The sequence below is a fragment of the Paralichthys olivaceus genome, chromosome 18 (genome assembly GCF_024713975.1).
Source record: "Paralichthys olivaceus isolate ysfri-2021 chromosome 18, ASM2471397v2, whole genome shotgun sequence".
Classification (NCBI taxonomy): Eukaryota; Metazoa; Chordata; class Actinopteri; order Pleuronectiformes; family Paralichthyidae; genus Paralichthys; species Paralichthys olivaceus.
Window position 1 is genome coordinate 19,689,703 of NC_091110.1, and position 17,220 is coordinate 19,706,922.

Here is a 17,220-nt window from a genome sequence, read left to right on the forward strand (position 1 = left end):
AGGTGTTTGTAGGTGTTAACAGGTGTTAGCAGGTGTTAGAAGATGTTAGCAGGTGTTAGCAGGTGTTAGCAGGTGTTTGTAGGTGTTAGCAGATGTTAGCAGGTGTTAGCAGGTGTTTGTAGGTGTTAACAGGTGTTAGAAGATGTTAGCAGGTGTTAGAAGATGTTAGCAGGTGTAAGAAGATGTTAGCAGGTGTTAGTAGATGTTAGCAGGTGTTAGCAGATGTTAGTAGATGTTAGCAGATGTTTGTAGGTGTTAACAGGTGTTAGCAGGTGTTAGAAGATGTTAGAAGATGTTAGCAGGTGTAAGAAGATGTTAGCAGGTGTTAGCAGATGTTAGTAGATGTTAGAAGGTGTTAGCAGGTGTTAGAAGATGTTAGCAGGTGTTAGCAGATGTTTGTAGGTGTTAGCAGGTGTTAGTGGCCACCAGCTGATGTTAGAGGAACATAACTTCAGTTGTTCACCTTAGTGTCATCAAATGTTTTGGCCTTGTGATCATCGATACAGGTGAGTATCGAACCTGCGAGCTAAAGGTAAATCTGACTGTCTTCTGTCTTGTATCAGTCTATGAGAGTACTATGAAAACCATGTGGACGCTCAGTAGATCAGACATCATTACCATGCAGTCCACTTTGAGGACATAAGACAAGATGGACAACATCCCTTCTGTGCTCTTCTCTTCATCTCACTGCAGCTGGTTCTGTCCAATCAGAGGTCGTGTTGGTGAAGGGGTCACCTGTGCAGGGGGGCGGAGTCATGAAGGGGAGGTTATATAAGCTCAGAGTGTTTCCAGGTGAGTCCTTTGTTTGAACCGTGTGGCCTCAAGTAAGTTTGGAGATTATTCTGTTTTTAAGTTTGTTCTACTGCACGTTCGTTGAAAGTTCAAATAAAATAAGTCAATGTGGAAGAGTCGAGTGTTTAAATACGATTTCTGTTAGTTACTGAACTTAGTTAAATATTGAATTGTTATATATGTGGTTTTCTAAAATGGTTCTCTTCAACACATGTTCAGTGAAATGAAGGAAAATGTTTGAGTTGTTGAATCTGAATGTTTTCTTTGAATAAAACTACAAATTTAAAAAATCTGTGTCTGGTCATTTTGTTTGTCCCAACATGTCTGATGTGATGTTGTGAACTTTTGAAAAACTTTGTGTTGCATGATCTTCAGATTTCAGATTTGTCTTCGAAACGTGCTGTGTTGAACTATTTGTGTTTTGTTCTTTAGATATTCAGAGATTTATAATGTCCTCGTGAACTTTAGTTTTGTAGATTTGTATTTTTGTATTAGTCATCGTTTGCACTTTAAGTTCATTGTTTTAATGTTTGATGTCTGTTTATTGTCTCTGTGCTTCACTTTGTTCGTTAGATTTTTCTTGGTCCAGTTTTACTTTCTGTAGTTTTTACAGTTTGAACTTTTATTTTCTTGTGTTTAACTCTACTTGATTAAATTCCTCACACGTCTCTTTGCTGTTTTTCTTCAGATTCTCTGAAGGTGACACGATGACGAGCGGCAGCTTCGTGCAGCAGGTCAATCAACAGCAGAACAAACATTCTGGCTCCTGCAGGAACGTGAGTCACTGCAAACTTTTTTATTCTTTATTCTCCTGAGGTCTCATCAGTCTGTGATACTAATTCAGACACTGCCCCCTACTGGAGGAATGACCAGATTATAGCAGGTGTATGAGGAGAATGACTGAATATATATAAAGAGTCTGAAGTCGTTTATGAAATACTTTTATTTTGCAAAAACCAGGAGCAGTTTTCAAATCCCCCCCTATTCTTTCAAAGCAAACATTGAATTTGATTCAACGATAAAACCAAGAAATGTCTCAGATTCTCTGTTTATGGAAAAAACAAAACAATAAAACAAACAGTAAAATCAGTGACGACGACAGAAGGCAGAACGTGAGCTGGAAAGTTTGTAGCATGTTTAAAAGGTGCTCTCAAAGAATTAAAAAAAAAAAAAAAACTTCTGTATTTTAGATTTACACGTCGCTGCAGATTTTTATTACACAATAAATATTGACCCTGTAGAACAGAAGCTCTTTGTGCCATTTGGAGTCCGGGAGGGAAGTGAAATGGCTTCTGCTACATGTGAAGAACACGTGACTGGTGTTTAAACCTGATGTTTTATTGATGGAGAAATGAGAATAAAGAGGAAAGAAAACACTCGATGTCACAAAGTGATAGTGTCGTAATGAGAAGTATTTGATCAAAGTGGTGCAACCTTTTATATTTATTATAAATTCATTATTTTAATTCATAGGTCCTAGTTGAAGTCAATGTGAAGCCACAAATGTTAAATTCTCCTCCCTCCAGTTTCCGTCCTGAGACAAAGTGCTGATTCTTTAACTGAATGAAAACCTTCAGCTTAAATAAAGAATTTCATTTGTATGACGCTCGTCTCATGTTTGTATCATGTGTTAGTAGTTTCTGTTTCTCAATGATCAACTGTGTTTAGATATTTTACCACTTTAAATAGTTTCTTCTCAAATTTTAAGAAAATTTCATCATATATAAAATTCTCGTTTTTGGTCCAAACTAAACTTCGTATCCAGAAATTAAAACTATGAATCAGGAATGTGAATTATTGGGACGTCAAATGTTTGAAAAGAGGGAAAAAGTTTCTGGTTCAGTGTAAATTCATCGTGAACCAGTCAAAGAGCTGAAAGTGCTACGAGCTGCAGTGATGCTGTGACAGTGACGAGAACAGTTCAGATCTGTGGGCGAGGACACGCCCACTAACGTCTGAATGTTTGGCGCTCCGTAAAGAAGCGTCAGGGTCGTTTAAGGACAATTCTAGAGACGGAAGCGTTTCTACCATTCATGCTTCTTTTTAACCTGCACGTGCATCGGCTCAGAGGAGTTACGAGCTCTGAGTGATTCTAGTTCTGAAGGATGTATGTTTACCTGTTGGAAGGATCAGAAATGATTTATTTTAGTTCAGACTCTTCAGACATGTCGTGTATTTTGATCAGAAGATTTTTAGCTGTGACACTAGAATTGTTCTTTAAAGCGTTTGACGATGAGCTGTCTTCAAATCTGAGGACAAAGAAGCTGTTTCCAGACATGAGCTGTGTCGCATGTTGAGTGGACGTGTTGTGTAGTGTCAGTGTGTGTGAATGTTCAGGCGAGGGGTGGAGCCTGTAGAGCAGCAGGAGGCGGGACATGACGTATAAATTCTGTAGAGAAGATGTTGGAAGAAGAAGCTGCTGACTCAGCTGTCATGTTTGTTCATGGAGAATTAAGATTCGTGTTCTTCCATCAACACGTCCGTCACGTCCGCTCACTCACTTTGAATGTTCCGGACATTTTGCTGTTGTATGGATTCTGACATTTTACGAGAGGCTGCAGGAAAAGTTCCAGAAAACATCCAGAGACACTGACGCAGACATTTGTTCTCACGTCGGTGGTTCACATCTGAAAACAGCTTCAGAAACATTGACAGCAGTTGGTTTGAGTCCAGGCTGACGTTGAGGTGTGAATGGTGACGAGGCCGTGAACAGTTTGAATCCTGCAGAGCTTCTTCAGTGTGAACTGAACCTGCCTCGGGTTCTTCTCCTTCATGTGACACTTTCAGAGTTTTTAAGGAATCTTCATCATTTCCTGTCCTCCACTGCCACCTGCAGCAGTGGCATCGCCATGACGTCACAGTGACGTCACGGTGGTGGGCCTGACGGAGTGGGCGGGGCCTGGCAGCAGTGGTGGAAACAAAGAGGAACAGGTCGTGGGGCCTTGCAGCAGGAAGGGGGAGGCCCTCGACCAGCCGCGAGCCTGCGCCACGTCCACGGGCAGGCTCTCTGCGAGCCGCGTCAGCTGCTCCTCCTCCTGTCGTATGAGGTCCTCTAAGTGCCGTCGGCGAATCAGAAGCGAGGGTTTGGTGCTGACGAAGAGCCGGTAGTCCTGGAGCTGTGGTTCGGTGAGGTAGCCGGACAGGATGGCGTGGACGACCCGCTGCCGCCGGTCCAGGTTCTCCTTCAGCTCCCAGGCGTCTTCGGTTTGACGGAGGAGCAGAGAGCGTTTGTGATGGAGGGAATCCTGACGAAGAGGAGGAGACGAGGTTTCAACAGTTGATTCAAAACAGGTATTTATACTTTGAAACTTATTTAAATCTCAATGGAAACTACAACTTTACAACTTTTAACCAACGTTTAATCAAAATGTTAAAGAATGAACTCATAAAATTATCAGTTTTCTCATTTTCTTCAGACTCATAAGTTTTCATGACCTTTGACACTGAAATCTAACCATTCATTCAGTTCTTCAGATAAACAAAAAGGGTTTGAGGTCATAGTGACCAAATATAATCAGTTCATCTTTGAGTCAAATCGAACATTATTGTGGAATTTGAAAAAACTCCCTTGAAGCATTTTTAAGATATCGTGTTCACAATGGGACGAAACAGAAAACAAAATTAGTTTTGCCTCCGGGTGGCGCCACCACAGAGGCAAATGTTTTCACGAGTCATGGAGCTCAGTTGAACTCATGTATATGTCAGACAGGTAAAGTCGTGAACGTTAGACAGGTGAGCGTCATCCTGTCTCACCCGCTCCTCTGCTGTTTCCTCCTGCGTTAGCTCCTCCCTCTGCAGGGCGACCAGCGACCTGTCGATCCTCGACAGTCGACTGCACAGCGACAACAGCAGGTTCACGATTTTCTCCAGATCTCCTGCAAACACAACATCTCAGTCTCTACTAGCAGCAAGGCATCATGGGAGCTGCAGTATTATTAGTGACGGTGTGGTGCTGTACCGATGAACATGCTGTACTTGTCCCTCTCGTTGGTTTTTAGGCGTTCCTGCACCAACGCCTCCACGCTCGCCCCCAGCTCCTGGTGATGCTTCTGCTCCTCGCTCAGCGCCTCCTTCTCCTGCCGCAGAGCGTCCACGCTGCTCCTCAGAGCCTCACACAGCTCCACCTGGTGGACAAGGAGGGAGATTCCCAGGAGTTTCACTTGTCAAGGTAGTTAAGTTCTCATCTGTTTTTCTGAATGTTTAGTCTGAAGCAGTTTACACAACTGACTTTATTAAAAACTTGTCTGAGGGAAGAACTCGTTTATATTTGGAGCAAATTCAATGAACGAGTCGGATCCAGGAATTTTACGAAATATCTGTTTTAAAGTAAAAGACATTTTACTTATAGACCTGATGTGAGACTCTGGTGTTTATGTTTGTGCTTTGCAATAGATTTTATATTAATTAGTTTATAATATATAATTGGTTTATAATGATGATAAGGTGAAGAGTTCTTTTTACCTTCCTAGTGTTGACATCTTTGTCGTCCTCCTCAGTCTCTGTGTCTCCATCCATCACTGCCCTTGGAGCAGAACCAAAAATACCATCTTGGATCCTGAGGAAACATGATCAATAAAACTTTATTTATTTTTCCCAAATACAGACTGAAGATGAGCCGGACTGGACCTCAGAGACAAATCAGAACACAAGAAAATCGCAGACCCGCTGGTATGAGCTCCTGTTTTCATCTTCCATCTGTAATATTTGTTCATATTTATTAAATTCTTTAATTGTCTGACTTGTGTGAATATTGTACTCTATGGCCGCCAGGTGGCAGTGTAGTTCTGTGAATCCCTGACTCTGTCACATTAAAATCAAACAAGTAAACAAAGTAATAATAAGTAATGAACCTCCGACTACGACAACAGAAGGATTGAAAACACTTTCCGAGCTGAAACTGCTGCAGCTTCTTTTAGACACTGAAACATATTGAAACTGTTGATCTGGTTCGTCTGGTCGGTCCTGACTGATGATGTCATTAACAGGAAATCACACTTTCACCTTCTAACCCGCTTCCAGTGAAGCACAGAGGATTCAACCTAATTTACATTCAGACGAAACTTTGCTTCATCGTTTCCAAATCCCCCAAAAACACTTTAGATGGATTTATTCTGGAAACAAGAAACACGTGTGACTTACACATGAAAGAGCTGCAGACGTTTCACTATGATCAGTCAACACATTTCTAATGGAAAGATTCTGTTGAAATCTTTAGTGGATGACTGATGAGTCCTCTCCTGAGGAAACATTCCGAACACGATGTTCACCAACAAACAAAACACAGTTTAAATGTCGCTGACTTTAAAAGCCTCAACGTGCAGAGACAGCAGAGGTTCGTTTCTCCAGATTAAAAAACATCAGCTGACTGAAATAACACATGATGTCAGAATGTACCTGTCGTCCATCTGACGGCTGCCTCTGTGCAGCCAGTGACTTTTATCAGCGGTTCTGCTGTTTGGAAAGATTTCCTTCATAATCTCAACCGTGGATTTAGCTCCCCACGTGTCCAGGAGGGGCGCCAGAGAGCTGTCCAGCAACACCTGGGCACAATGAAAATGGAAGAGTTAAGACCAAACTAGATAAGAGGACAAAGACGGAGTCGTAACTCGGGACAGAAGTATAGTTTGAACTAGGACAGAGGTAGAGTTAGGTACCAACCAACTTCTGGGCCAGCGCCTCCACTCGCTGCTCCTCTGGTGTCTTTTGTCTCTCAGGGAGGGGCTGGTACTCCAGACTGAGGCTGTCCTGGGTTGTGGTGTAGGTGTTGATGGGGGTGACGGTGGAGAGCACAGGTGGAGGGAGGACAGCGGAGGAGGGGGGCATTGGAGGTGGAGGAGGAGGAGACAACCTTTTGGTGGAAAGTTCTGAATTAGTACTGGACTCATGGAAGAGACATTGAATAAGAATCAAATCAAAAAGGTTCAAATCACGGACGACAAACCTTCCCACAGACTGGAGTTCAGTTTCCTGCTCCAGGTCGACAGGAGGTGGGGGAGGTGGGAAGTCCTCCACGATGCTTGTCTCTCTGATTGGTGGAGGAGGTGAGGGAGGGGGAGGGTTTTGGAGGAAGACCTCGTCATAGTCGTCCTGTGAGCGTCCTCGGGAGGATTCTAACGGATGCGGCTGCTCGTAGGGGCTCAACAGGCTGGACTCTGAGATTCTCAGTGAGGACAGGTGGCGCATGGACGGATAGAAAGTCGGGGAAGGAGACAGCAAATTGTTCTCGCTGTCCTTCTTGTTGGGTGGGGCCGAGAGCTGGGACAGGGGTGTTGGCATCACTGGTAAAAGATGTTTGGTGTTTTCTGAAGAATGCCCCTCCCCCATCTCTAAGCTGTGCGCTCGTCCTCTGTGGATGTCCTGCTCACTGTCCTCTAGAATGCTGGCGTCACTCAGACGGCGTCTTGTCTGTCCGTCCGTCACCAGGGTTTCATCGAGCCCGGTCGTGTTAGTGACAGCACCCACGGCGCTGGTGCTGGTGGGCGGGATGCCCGGGTAGGCGATGGCGTCCAGGTTAACTAGGCTCAAACTCTCGTTGGGTTGCCACTCGGTGCCGCCTCCATCCTGAGGCTCGGGAGAGAAGAAGGGGCAGGGCAGGCCGACAGAGGCCGCCAGGGTGGAGGTGCTGTGGGCTCGTTGGCGCTCGGTGTTCCTCTGGCGCTCTCTACGGGTGACAGGAGTGTATGAGGAGGAGGAGCCTGGGTCTGCGAATCAAAACATAAAGAAGAGTCAGAGACAGACTTCAGAGAATTATCACGAACCAATGATTCGATTAGTCCGAGGCCATAGAGCTAATTATGGAGGTTATGTTTTCACCCCCATCCATTGGTTTGTTGTTTGTAAGCAAGATTATGCAAAAACTATTGGATGAATTATGATGCATTGTGGGTCAGAGACGAATCCCTAGAAGTTTTTTTTAATGCTGAGACTCTTGGACTTTGGGACAAGCTCTATGGAGACATTTAAAAGTGTGAGGGACCTTGAGACGGTGCTGCAGGTGGGGGTGCGTTCAGTCTGTCCTGGGATGGTTGGGGACAGGTGAGACCCTCTGATGCGTGGACGTCTGCAGGTCTGAAAGAAACCAGAAGTTACAGAGGGTTGAATGAGTTGGGTTCATTATTAACTTCCTGTTTGCTCAGAGCGTGTCGCGGTTTTTAACGTCGGTGTTCAGCAGCTTCCTGGTTGAGTTCAGACGATCAGTGTAAACACTCAGATTCCTGTGGTGACCTTTGACCTTCACATCTTCAGAACAAACATCCATCTCTGGGCAGTGTTTGGTGTCTCGTTTATTTTTCCATCTTCCTTAAATTCCTCAGTGTCTCCTCCTCCTCCTCTTCGTCACTCCTCCTCTTCCTCCCTCCTCTAAACTCTTAAGCCCCTGGATCCAACCCCAACACTCCTTTTGTCTCATTTCCTATCTTCCTCCCCCTCACTCCATCATTTTTCACCTCCCTCATACTGCCTCGTCCTTCATCTTCTCCTCCCTTCATACCAACCAGTCCTCCCTCCCTCTCTCTCTCTCCCTCTCCACGAGCTTGCCTGGAGTTTTATTTAAAACCATTTGGAGAAGACTCTTCCTCACTTCTACCTCAATCCATCATCCCTTGTTCATTCCCCTCATCTCCCTCCCTCTTTCTCTCATCCGTCCTTTCTTCAATTTCTTTTACATTCCTTTCTTGTTCTCCCTCTTTTCACTTCCCTCGTCCTTCCTTCTTTGACTCTTCCTCACTTTCGTTCTCTCCTTCCACCGGCTGTGCTCTCTCTCATTTTAAACCCAGGATGTGAAACCTGCTGCTTGGTCACATGTTTGAGTACCTGTCCGCAGGTAGAGCGCAGCGTTCAGAGATGAACATCCGGCCGTCGGCTGCAGGGACGTCCTGAAACACACAAACACGCTCCTGTTAAAAACTAGAAGATTTTCACGGAGTCATATTGAATTCATGTTTCATATCCATTCATAAAGATTTCTCTGTTTGATATCCCAGATTTATTTATCTATTAAACCACAGCACAATAATGTGACCTGTGATAAACATGATTTTAACTTTTCAAGTGTATTTATAGACCTATTTATTTAAATGTATTAATATTTAATGTGCAGCTTTGTCTCCTGTTTCCTTGAGATATTTTCAGTATGGTTCAACATGTAAATGTCACATTTTGAGGAAACCACGAAAATAAAGTTCTTGAAATCTTTAATCTGCATTTGTTTCTGTTAATTATCAGGATTACTCAAAAACTCCTGGACAATAATCATGTTACTGAAAATGTATATTATCGTGTAAACATCTGAATCTAATTGAATAAATCTAAATGTAGAGAACCTTTTGTTCGCTGGTTGACTCATGAAACACTGAGTGTCCCTGTTTTCAAGTGACCATAGAAAGAACAAACCAGGACTGTGGCATCATCAGTAATCACATGTCTGACCACAGAGTTTTTACCAAACCCTGAAAACACTGTTTGATCTCCATCACAAGCTTCTTTTACTTTAAAAAGAAAAACTGCTTCATGTGCTAATCATCACTTTATTAATCAAGTGGTGCGATATTTTCATTTTTTTTCTGCTCGGCTGTAGACTCACACACCGACAACTCTCCAGCAGAATCTGGAGTCATGAACCAGTGGATTAAAAAAACAAATAAATAAAAATCACCTGAAATAACTGCCCCCCCCCCCCCCCCCCGAGGACAGAGTGTCCGTTGGTCTGTCTGAACTCTAATGATGTTTATGTGACACTCTGATCACTGACAGAGATAAATGACAAATTCATCCTTTAGGACCTCTGTAGATCTGTCGTATGTTCTGTATACGTGCGCGTGTTATCTTTGCCATCGTCCACATCGGACAGCGCCCAGCCACCGTCTCCGGCTCTCTGGCACCTCACAGGAAACCCTGAGGATTCGGGGAATTTCCTGTCCTGTGCGACTCTGGGACCAAATGTCCCAACGGCAAACTGTCGTCAAATAATCAAGGATCCCGACTGTTTCAGATTTGTTTTGAGAAGCTCATATATTTAATTTCCTACCCGAGTGGACAATATCACACAAACTCTAAAGCTGAGATGCAACTTTGTCTTAAGACTTAGAACTTGTGTCTAGTGTTGTTTTGAAAGACATTTGGATATTTTATCCTTGTCGGACGCGATAAATCTGCTCGTCATTTTAATAAGTGATTACTGTGAAAGGTCTAAATGCACAAATGTTAAGAAATCACATGAGTGTCTTCAGACTGTCCATCGCTGCAGCTCCCCTTTTCAGCCTCTGTCTCTTTAAGACCCTCCTCCTGATAAAGCCCAGTCTTCTCTGATTGGTCAGCTGCACCTCTCAGTTGGGATTGGTTAACCTTTTTTAGCGCATGTAGGAAATAACTCTGCTCTCGCTTTACCTGCTGTCATTACAGGACGAGCCCGACTAGCATCATGTAAATGAGGAGTATTGTGATGTGACATCACTTCCATAATTGGGTCTGATTGGACAATCCTTGTCTTACCTTGTTAACTCTCTCCACGGACGCGGAGGAGAGGAAGTTTGTCGGTTGTCTCTCAGATTGTCCCAGCAGATCCTCAGCAGACACCGACCTTCCTGGGCTCCGATTCGACCCGGCCCTCTCCAGAGCCCCATTGAGCTGCTTGGACAGACCCAGGCTGAGCTGAGCCTCTGCGTCCGGCTGCTGGTGGCCCGGACCTGGGTCTCTGCTCAAAGACTGACTGTGTCTGCTGAGACCTGCCTCAGCACTGAGGTCCTGGAGGATCTTGCCCTGGGGCTCAGGAGGAGAGTCAGGAGGAGCACTGCAAATAGAAAAACAGAAAAAGTTATAAAACTGTAAAAATTCATATTTCGAATGAGACCCTGACACTGAAATCCTGAAAACCACATCATGACTATGGAAAGAAGCCGGCGTTAGATGTTGCATGTGTCTGCTTTTGGTCACCGGTGTGGCGGGTGCGCTGGAGGCCTTGGACTCGTCACTCTGCCCGGGTAGAAGAGGTTGGACTGGTGGTTACGCAGGTCGGTTCCAGGGAGAACGGTGGAGCAGATGCGCCGCTCCCCAGAGTGGCTTTGTTCTGGGCCAGAGTCCTGGAGGGAGAGCAAGCTGGAGGCGGAGGAGAGGCTCTGGGTTTCTGAGTAACTGTAGGAGACTGGAGGGAAGTTAGGACAGAGGGAAGGAAGCAGGGGAAAATGAGAGAGAGGTAGAAAGTGATTTTATATTTGTCTTTGTCGTCATTGTTTTCCTTCTCTCGGTCGACTCATCACTTCCTCCTCACTCACTCACCCATATGACTGTTGTTGTCAGGTTGTATAAAAGCACTGCGAGGCCTCCTCTGTCCTCCCTCTCCTCTCCTCACACTTCTCTTCCTCTCCACATACTCGGTGAGAGCGTCGTGCTGAAGCTGCCGTAGGTCGGGCCTCGGCGCGGCGTTCTGAGAAGCCCCGCCCCCGACACGACTGGCTGCCAGTTCAAATATCCTCCGCCGGTCTGCCACGCTGGTCTCTGGGAGGGAGATCAGGGTCAGAGCTCATGATTAGCCACATATAGACTCAAAATGTTACTGACTTGGTAAATTTGTGTGCGGCTGCTTTTAATATGCTTTTTCTAAAGTGCTCTTATTTACCTCCTCCACGCCTGAAGAGGGCAGCAGTCTCAATATCTGAAACCCCAACCTCGTTCAAATTCTCTGGCTCCGAGTATGAGCGCTTCTTCTGCTCGGCCATCAGACGCTTGCGGCCACAGATCCGTGTCAGAGCAGGTGGTCCAACTGGTGGGACGCTGGGAAGAGTTGGCGGGCTCTGTCCTCGAAGCTCCGGGCTAACCACGTGCCGCTCCTTCGGGGTGTGAGGGGAAGTGACCGGCGGTGGGGACTGTGGTGTGATGATGATGCCATGTGGCTTGGGCATGGTTTTTGGGCCTTTTTTCTCCAGGGAGTGATACTTGGCCGGGACGGCTGGAGGCTGGTGGCTGCTGGAGGAGAACGCAGGACAAGGAGCTGCGGGTGGAGGACTGATTGAGGAGCTGAGGTCTCTCCGTCTGAAGGAGGTGGACCGCAGGACCTTAGACTGGGCATCTTTCAAAGAGTCTCTGTAAGATCTGGTCAGAGAAAGAGGATACAGATGCATTAAGACTCAGTATATTATGATCGACCTCTTAGGTCCTGGAAGACTCTTGACTTGTTGAAGGACTCTGACTTGTTGGAGATCCTGTCTGAGAACTCTGACCTTGTGAAGGCCTGTAAGCTGTCGGGAGCCTGAATTGTTGGAGGACTCTAAACCAGTAAAGCTCTCTGACCTGTTGAGGGGCGTGTCCTGCATGGTGCCCAGCACCTCCTGGACGTCCTGTCTCCATGTGAAGTCTTTGTTGCCGTCCATCTCCCTGGAATCTTCCAGCTGGAAGCTGCTGCGACTCCTCTGGAGAGCTGAACTGGGATCTGCTGTAGTCCTGGGCAGCACAGAGAAAAAGTGTAACTGTTATAAATAGTTATATTTCAAACTCATTTTGGGATCATATAGATCTGATGCAGGGAAAAGACATTCAGCTCCATTAGCTCCAGCTTCTCTTCTACCTGTATTTCATGAGGTCGTTGCTCGTTCCCCTGTAGCTGAGAGTTCTGTGGGCTTTGGTCCCATTAGTGCTTCTCTCCAGCATGTGTCTCAGGTCATCTGCTCCGCAGGGGGAGCTCCGGCCTTTCTCAGTCATCTGATCCAGAGAAAATAAAAACAGAAGCATCGATATATGAGGTTAGTTGAAATCAGTTTGGTGCTTTTTACAATCAAATGCTCTTTAAAAACTATTTCTAAGTTTGATTTACCCGTTGATGGTTTGCTTTGCTCTGTGAATTGTTTGTGCTGTGACTGCGCTGCTTTCCGGCACGTTCCCGGCGCTCAAAGCGACTGACTTTCTCCAAGACCGAGAGGCTACGGGTTGGCCCGTGGCTGCCATCTTCAAAGCTACTGCTGCCATGGCTACTGGCAGAGACGACACTGTCAGAGCTGGCGCAGCGCTGCACCTCGACGAGGGCGATCTCCAGCCGAGTCAGTGGGTGTTCTCTGTCTTTCTCCCGCTCTCTGTGGTCCCAGTGCTGGTACTGCAAAGCCGCTGAGTCGCTGAGATGACGGGGAGACGTCTGGGGGGCAGAGGTGGGTGGAGCCTGATGCTGAGAGTGGACAGGGGAGTGGGTGGGTGGTACCTGTCCCTGTGAAGACCTGGAGAACGCCTCTGAGTCTGAATGAATGCTGGTCTGGTCCACTGATCTGAATGGAGTGAAAAATAATTAACAGATGATGAGGAAGAGAAGAAATCACTGACATGAAGTAATGTCTTCTGATTTTAACCTGCTTGTATACACATGGATTCACGGCCCAGATCCCTCCATACCTGCTCTGGTCTCCTCTGGACTGGACAGGTGGGTAGGGGTCCCTCCACTCCTGTGAGGACGAGGGCCTGGGAGGGGTGGGCTGGTTATGGGGAATGTGGAAACCTTGGTTCTGTTCTTGGAACACGTGGCTGTGGGGTCCCTGGCCCTTGTGACTATAGGACCCGTGGTAGCTCTGACTGAAAGGTTCCTGGTGGTTTTGGGGCCTCTGGGCCCCTGGTGGACCCTCTGATCGTCCTCCAGGAGCTTTCAAGTAGGTACTGTACTGTCCAACGGTTGAATCTGTCTGCTGGGGCCTGATAGAAGTAAAAGACTGAGTGAGCATTACAACTTTTAGAAGAAGTCAAGTGAGTTTGTGATTTAAAGTCGTCACCTGTCTGCGTCGTGTGCTTCAGTCCTGAGCTGTGAAGAGGGGTAGAAGGATTCTGGGTACGGTGAAGAAGAAGGAATGTTATTTTGGTGTCCGTTTTCTGTGGTTGATATCTTTCCATCTTTTTGCCGCTCTGTCACTCCTTCATCCCTCCCTCCAGTTCCCTGCTGACGGCTGCTCTCTTTAGCGAGGGCCGGGTAGACAGCAGAGGAGCCTGGTCCAGGGTTGGAACTGGGCATCTGTGCATAGTGGGGCTCGGGCTGGGGGACGGGGTACATCACAGTGGGAAGTATGAGTCGGCCGGACTGGGGGGCGGGGCCTACAGACCCAGAGGAAGATTCAGGGGGTGAGGGCGGCTGAGGAAACCCTCCACCCTGACGAGGCTTCGTGGTGGGGCTACTCTCTGGACTCTTCTCTATCACTGTGTGGAGCTGACCCTCCATCCCATACGAGCCTTTAGCTGGAACCACAGTGAAGTTTGTAAGACAAAACACTGCAGCTTGCACCGGCTGCTCACTAAACAAAACCAAAACATTGGAGATAGACTTGAACGGTACCTGCGCCTGAGGCCACGGGGCCACTGGAGTGATGCCAGGAACCTTTCTGCAGAGACCTGAGTAAATACATAAGAATATAAAAGTGTCATTCCATTTTCTAAACATAAATTCGGAGCTTTTAAGAAAATCCTTCTCGTAATGAGGTGTTTGTAGGAAACAGTGAGTCAGACTTTCTAACAACTTCTCCTCAACATCATCACTCCCCCATAATTCTGCATTAGAATCAATTATCACTCTGATCCTCTCCTCACCGCAGCGACCGGGCATTGTCCAAACTGGACCAGGAGTTTGGTCTCTCGTGGTTCCTGATGGCTGCATAGCTGTCACTGCGCCGCGGTGGAGCTGGTGCCCCCTTCAGGCTCTCGTAGGAGCTACCGCTGGCCGCCGGGCTCCATATGGGACCTACGCTGTGTCTGTTGGAAGCCGGCACGCCACCGCTGCTGCTGCCGCTACTGCTGCTGCTGCTGCTGCTGGTGCCACGGTAGCAGACGCCAACCAATGATCCTGCAACCAATGGTACAAAGAAAAGAGGTGATCATCACGTCGGTATAACGTCACCTGAAAACTGCTAAAACAGAAAGTTCACCTTGCAGATCTCGGTTCAGCCCCGGCCTCGTCCCTCTGGAATCTTGGTTGCGTAGCATCGCTGCGGAGGAGGAACTTAGCTCGTGCTCCTGAGATAGGCCCTGCTGGTTGTCGTAAACAGCCTGGATGTAATGAATGTCAGCCTGCTGCATCTCACCACCTCCTCCTTCTCTCTGAGGGACGGTCTCTAGAGAATAGGAGCGCTCTGGGCTGAAGGAGGGGGTGGAGGCAAGGTACTCTGGGATGCTGGAACTGGTGGAGAAGGAGGAATAGGCGGAGTCTCGTTTGCTGTGGAGGTGGTCGATGCTGTTGGAGGACCTGAATTACAACAAGAGATTTAATTAGAGAGTTTTGTACTCGTCACACTTTCAGTCGGTGTCTGCTGAAGTGTATTTGTCGTTGTGAACCTGGCAGAGGACAGCTGGTGGCAGGACGAGTAGGCAGGGTGAGGTCCACTGTGGGCGTGGTGTCCCAGCGGGTGGTGGTGCTGAGCTCCGGAGTGAAGCTGGGAGGAATGGGGAGGGTCCAGGCTCTCCATGCTGCCTCTCGAGCTGTACTGGTCCGGACTCTTCCTCAGGTAGCTGCCGCCGGAGTCAAAGCCGCCGGACAGGTTGGTGGTCGAGGCACTGAAACAGACACGGAGGGAAAGATTTAATATTCAGTCTTTTAATAAATCGTCTCTTCACTAAACTCAGACACTCGTGTGTTCAGCTTAGAAAATAAATGTGTATATTTTTAAAATGCAAAACAAAACAGGATGTCATGTTGAAGACGTTTGTGTATTGTGCTGCAGGGACATCTGCTAAAGATAGCATGCTAACTGTCATCTCTCGTAATACCCCTTTCTACCACAAGAGGTGATAGCAAGCGATCGCAACATGAGGACGACGTCCTGTTAGTGATGATCACACAAGAATATTCAGACTATCGACATCAGAATATTCTCGTTTTACCACGTAAAAAATATTCATGATATTTATATAGATTCATTTGAAATTTTTAAAAGTTAAAAAAGATTTTCAAGCTGATTTTTTTTGTGCAGAAAAGATAAAGTGATATTTCCAGAAGAAGAGTGAACAAGACCTGATTCATTGTGACGTGAACGTCTGAAAGAAGCTTTTTGTTTCCTGGTTGTGAATCTGCTGATACCTCCCTGTAAACAAGTGTGTGTGTGTGTGTGTGTGTGTACGTGTGTGTGTGTGTGCGTGTGTGTGTGTGTGTGTGTGTGTGTGTGTGTGTGTGTCCTTCAACCAAACACAATGCAGTTCTGCTCTGGAGCAGAGAACAGTCTCTGTCTGTGTTTCCCTCTTTTCGTTGTGTCAGAAACTTTCTCTGCAGCTGAAACATCAGCTCCAGAGTCAGTCTGACTTTCTGTCGTTGACCTCAGTTCTAATGAGGCAGAGCCGCACAAATGTTTCTGCACAGACTTTACTCACAGGATGTGATGAAGGGACCTCAACGTATTTACAACCTCACATTAAGGGGACATGAAGCACGTTAACCGTTAAACCAGGTATGGTTAGGGTTTAAGATAAGGGTTAAGATTGGGGTTATGGGTTAGTTAAAGGGTTTAAGCTTCAAAATACATTTTCAGAAACTGCACGAAAGATTTTCTTGCAGAATTCCTGTTAGTATTGTGACTTTGACATCGGTAGAAACACAGAAGTCACTAGAACAGAAGACGAAGGCTGTTTGGGTACTAACTGTATTTCCCTTTGATTGCAACAGGATGACTACGTGGCGGCTAACTGTCATCGAGCACAACAGCTGATCCGGAGAGTAAATATGGAGACGGAGTTCCAGCAGAGACTCAGTTATGGATATTTAATATCGTATCTGTTGTGGAGCGCTGACCTGGTGTGATAGTTGTGCTGCCAGACGCTGCTCATCGCGTCCATCTCCTCTTGGTCGGTCCCTCGCTGAGCTTCGGCGAGTTTTGTCGAATGCCACGAGTGAGGACGAGAGGCCGGGTCGCTGCGTCTGTTGGGTCACAATACAAAGAGAGAAACGTTCACCATCGCCTTAAATGACACAAACTCTTTGACGTGAAAAACAGAGTCAGTTATTTGATACGATAGTTGTGATGACAAATATTCCACATGTTGCATTTTTAAAGCATTTACTCCACAACGTTAAGAGATAACATTCAGATTCTCATTCACACCTTAGATAAAAAATAAAGATGGACGACATTATAGCTAAAGTGAAGCCAAAACACAGAGATCCTCCCCTGGTGGCCGCCTGCAGTATAGCTCCCTTTGTTTGGCAGCAAATATAATGCCCTGTTTGTTTTTATACAATGTGCAGTAAACAGAAAATAAATGTTTGCTGTGAGCACCAGACGTTTGTAAAGTGTCTCTGTTGTCCGTTGGTCGTGATGTGACATCATCGTTATCTAACCAGTTCAGTGATAACAGATGTGGACGAGCTCGGCGGTTCCAACAATCTTTCCTCATCCCTGTCACATTCCACATGTTCTCACGCTGCGTGCTTATCCTCGCAGATAAACAGGAAGAGATTTTATCTGAGTAAATAGGAGACTACAGGAT

At 46.4% G+C, this 17,220-nt stretch overlaps 1 protein-coding gene and 2 long non-coding RNA genes across 8 annotated transcripts in view; 2 read left to right on the forward strand and 1 right to left on the reverse strand.

The window, feature by feature from the left end:
- Window positions 1-347: 347 nt before the first annotated feature.
- Window positions 348-3,739, forward strand: LOC109647369 (uncharacterized). Of its 4 annotated transcripts, none has more exons than XR_011239138.1 (4): window positions 348-532; window positions 694-792; window positions 1,481-1,568; window positions 3,580-3,739. It is a non-coding gene; the product is annotated as an uncharacterized lncRNA (long non-coding RNA). The 4 variants fall into 4 exon arrangements; XR_011239139.1 differs by having other exon boundaries at window positions 356-506; XR_011239137.1 differs by having other exon boundaries at window positions 376-792.
- shroom3 (shroom family member 3) overlaps window positions 1,718-17,220 on the reverse strand; it is a 32,748-nt gene continuing 17,245 nt past the window's right edge. For all 3 annotated transcript variants that reach the window (XM_069513692.1, XM_069513693.1, XM_069513694.1), the window contains 23 exons: window positions 16,526-16,651; window positions 15,079-15,297; window positions 14,673-14,989; window positions 14,338-14,590; window positions 14,087-14,142; window positions 13,533-13,989; window positions 13,162-13,455; window positions 12,596-13,037; window positions 12,350-12,483; window positions 12,076-12,225; window positions 11,405-11,877; window positions 11,065-11,283; window positions 10,723-10,930; window positions 10,282-10,579; window positions 8,605-8,666; window positions 7,769-7,860; window positions 6,734-7,493; window positions 6,451-6,640; window positions 6,187-6,332; window positions 5,254-5,347; window positions 4,751-4,916; window positions 4,546-4,667; window positions 1,718-4,037 (listed from right to left, as the gene is read on the reverse strand). In XM_069513692.1, the coding sequence (XP_069369793.1) occupies window positions 3,648-4,037; window positions 4,546-4,667; window positions 4,751-4,916; window positions 5,254-5,347; window positions 6,187-6,332; window positions 6,451-6,640; window positions 6,734-7,493; window positions 7,769-7,860; window positions 8,605-8,666; window positions 10,282-10,579; window positions 10,723-10,930; window positions 11,065-11,283; window positions 11,405-11,877; window positions 12,076-12,225; window positions 12,350-12,483; window positions 12,596-13,037; window positions 13,162-13,455; window positions 13,533-13,989; window positions 14,087-14,142; window positions 14,338-14,590; window positions 14,673-14,989; window positions 15,079-15,297; window positions 16,526-16,651 (5,668 nt within the window). In that variant the 3' untranslated portion in view covers window positions 1,718-3,647. The remainder of the gene's footprint in view (window positions 4,038-4,545; window positions 4,668-4,750; window positions 4,917-5,253; window positions 5,348-6,186; window positions 6,333-6,450; window positions 6,641-6,733; window positions 7,494-7,768; window positions 7,861-8,604; window positions 8,667-10,281; window positions 10,580-10,722; window positions 10,931-11,064; window positions 11,284-11,404; window positions 11,878-12,075; window positions 12,226-12,349; window positions 12,484-12,595; window positions 13,038-13,161; window positions 13,456-13,532; window positions 13,990-14,086; window positions 14,143-14,337; window positions 14,591-14,672; window positions 14,990-15,078; window positions 15,298-16,525; window positions 16,652-17,220) is intronic.
- On the forward strand, window positions 3,939-17,011 carry LOC109646408 (uncharacterized). The gene is made up of 4 exons (XR_011239135.1): window positions 3,939-4,083; window positions 4,791-4,960; window positions 5,396-5,460; window positions 16,400-17,011. It is a non-coding gene; the product is annotated as an uncharacterized lncRNA (long non-coding RNA).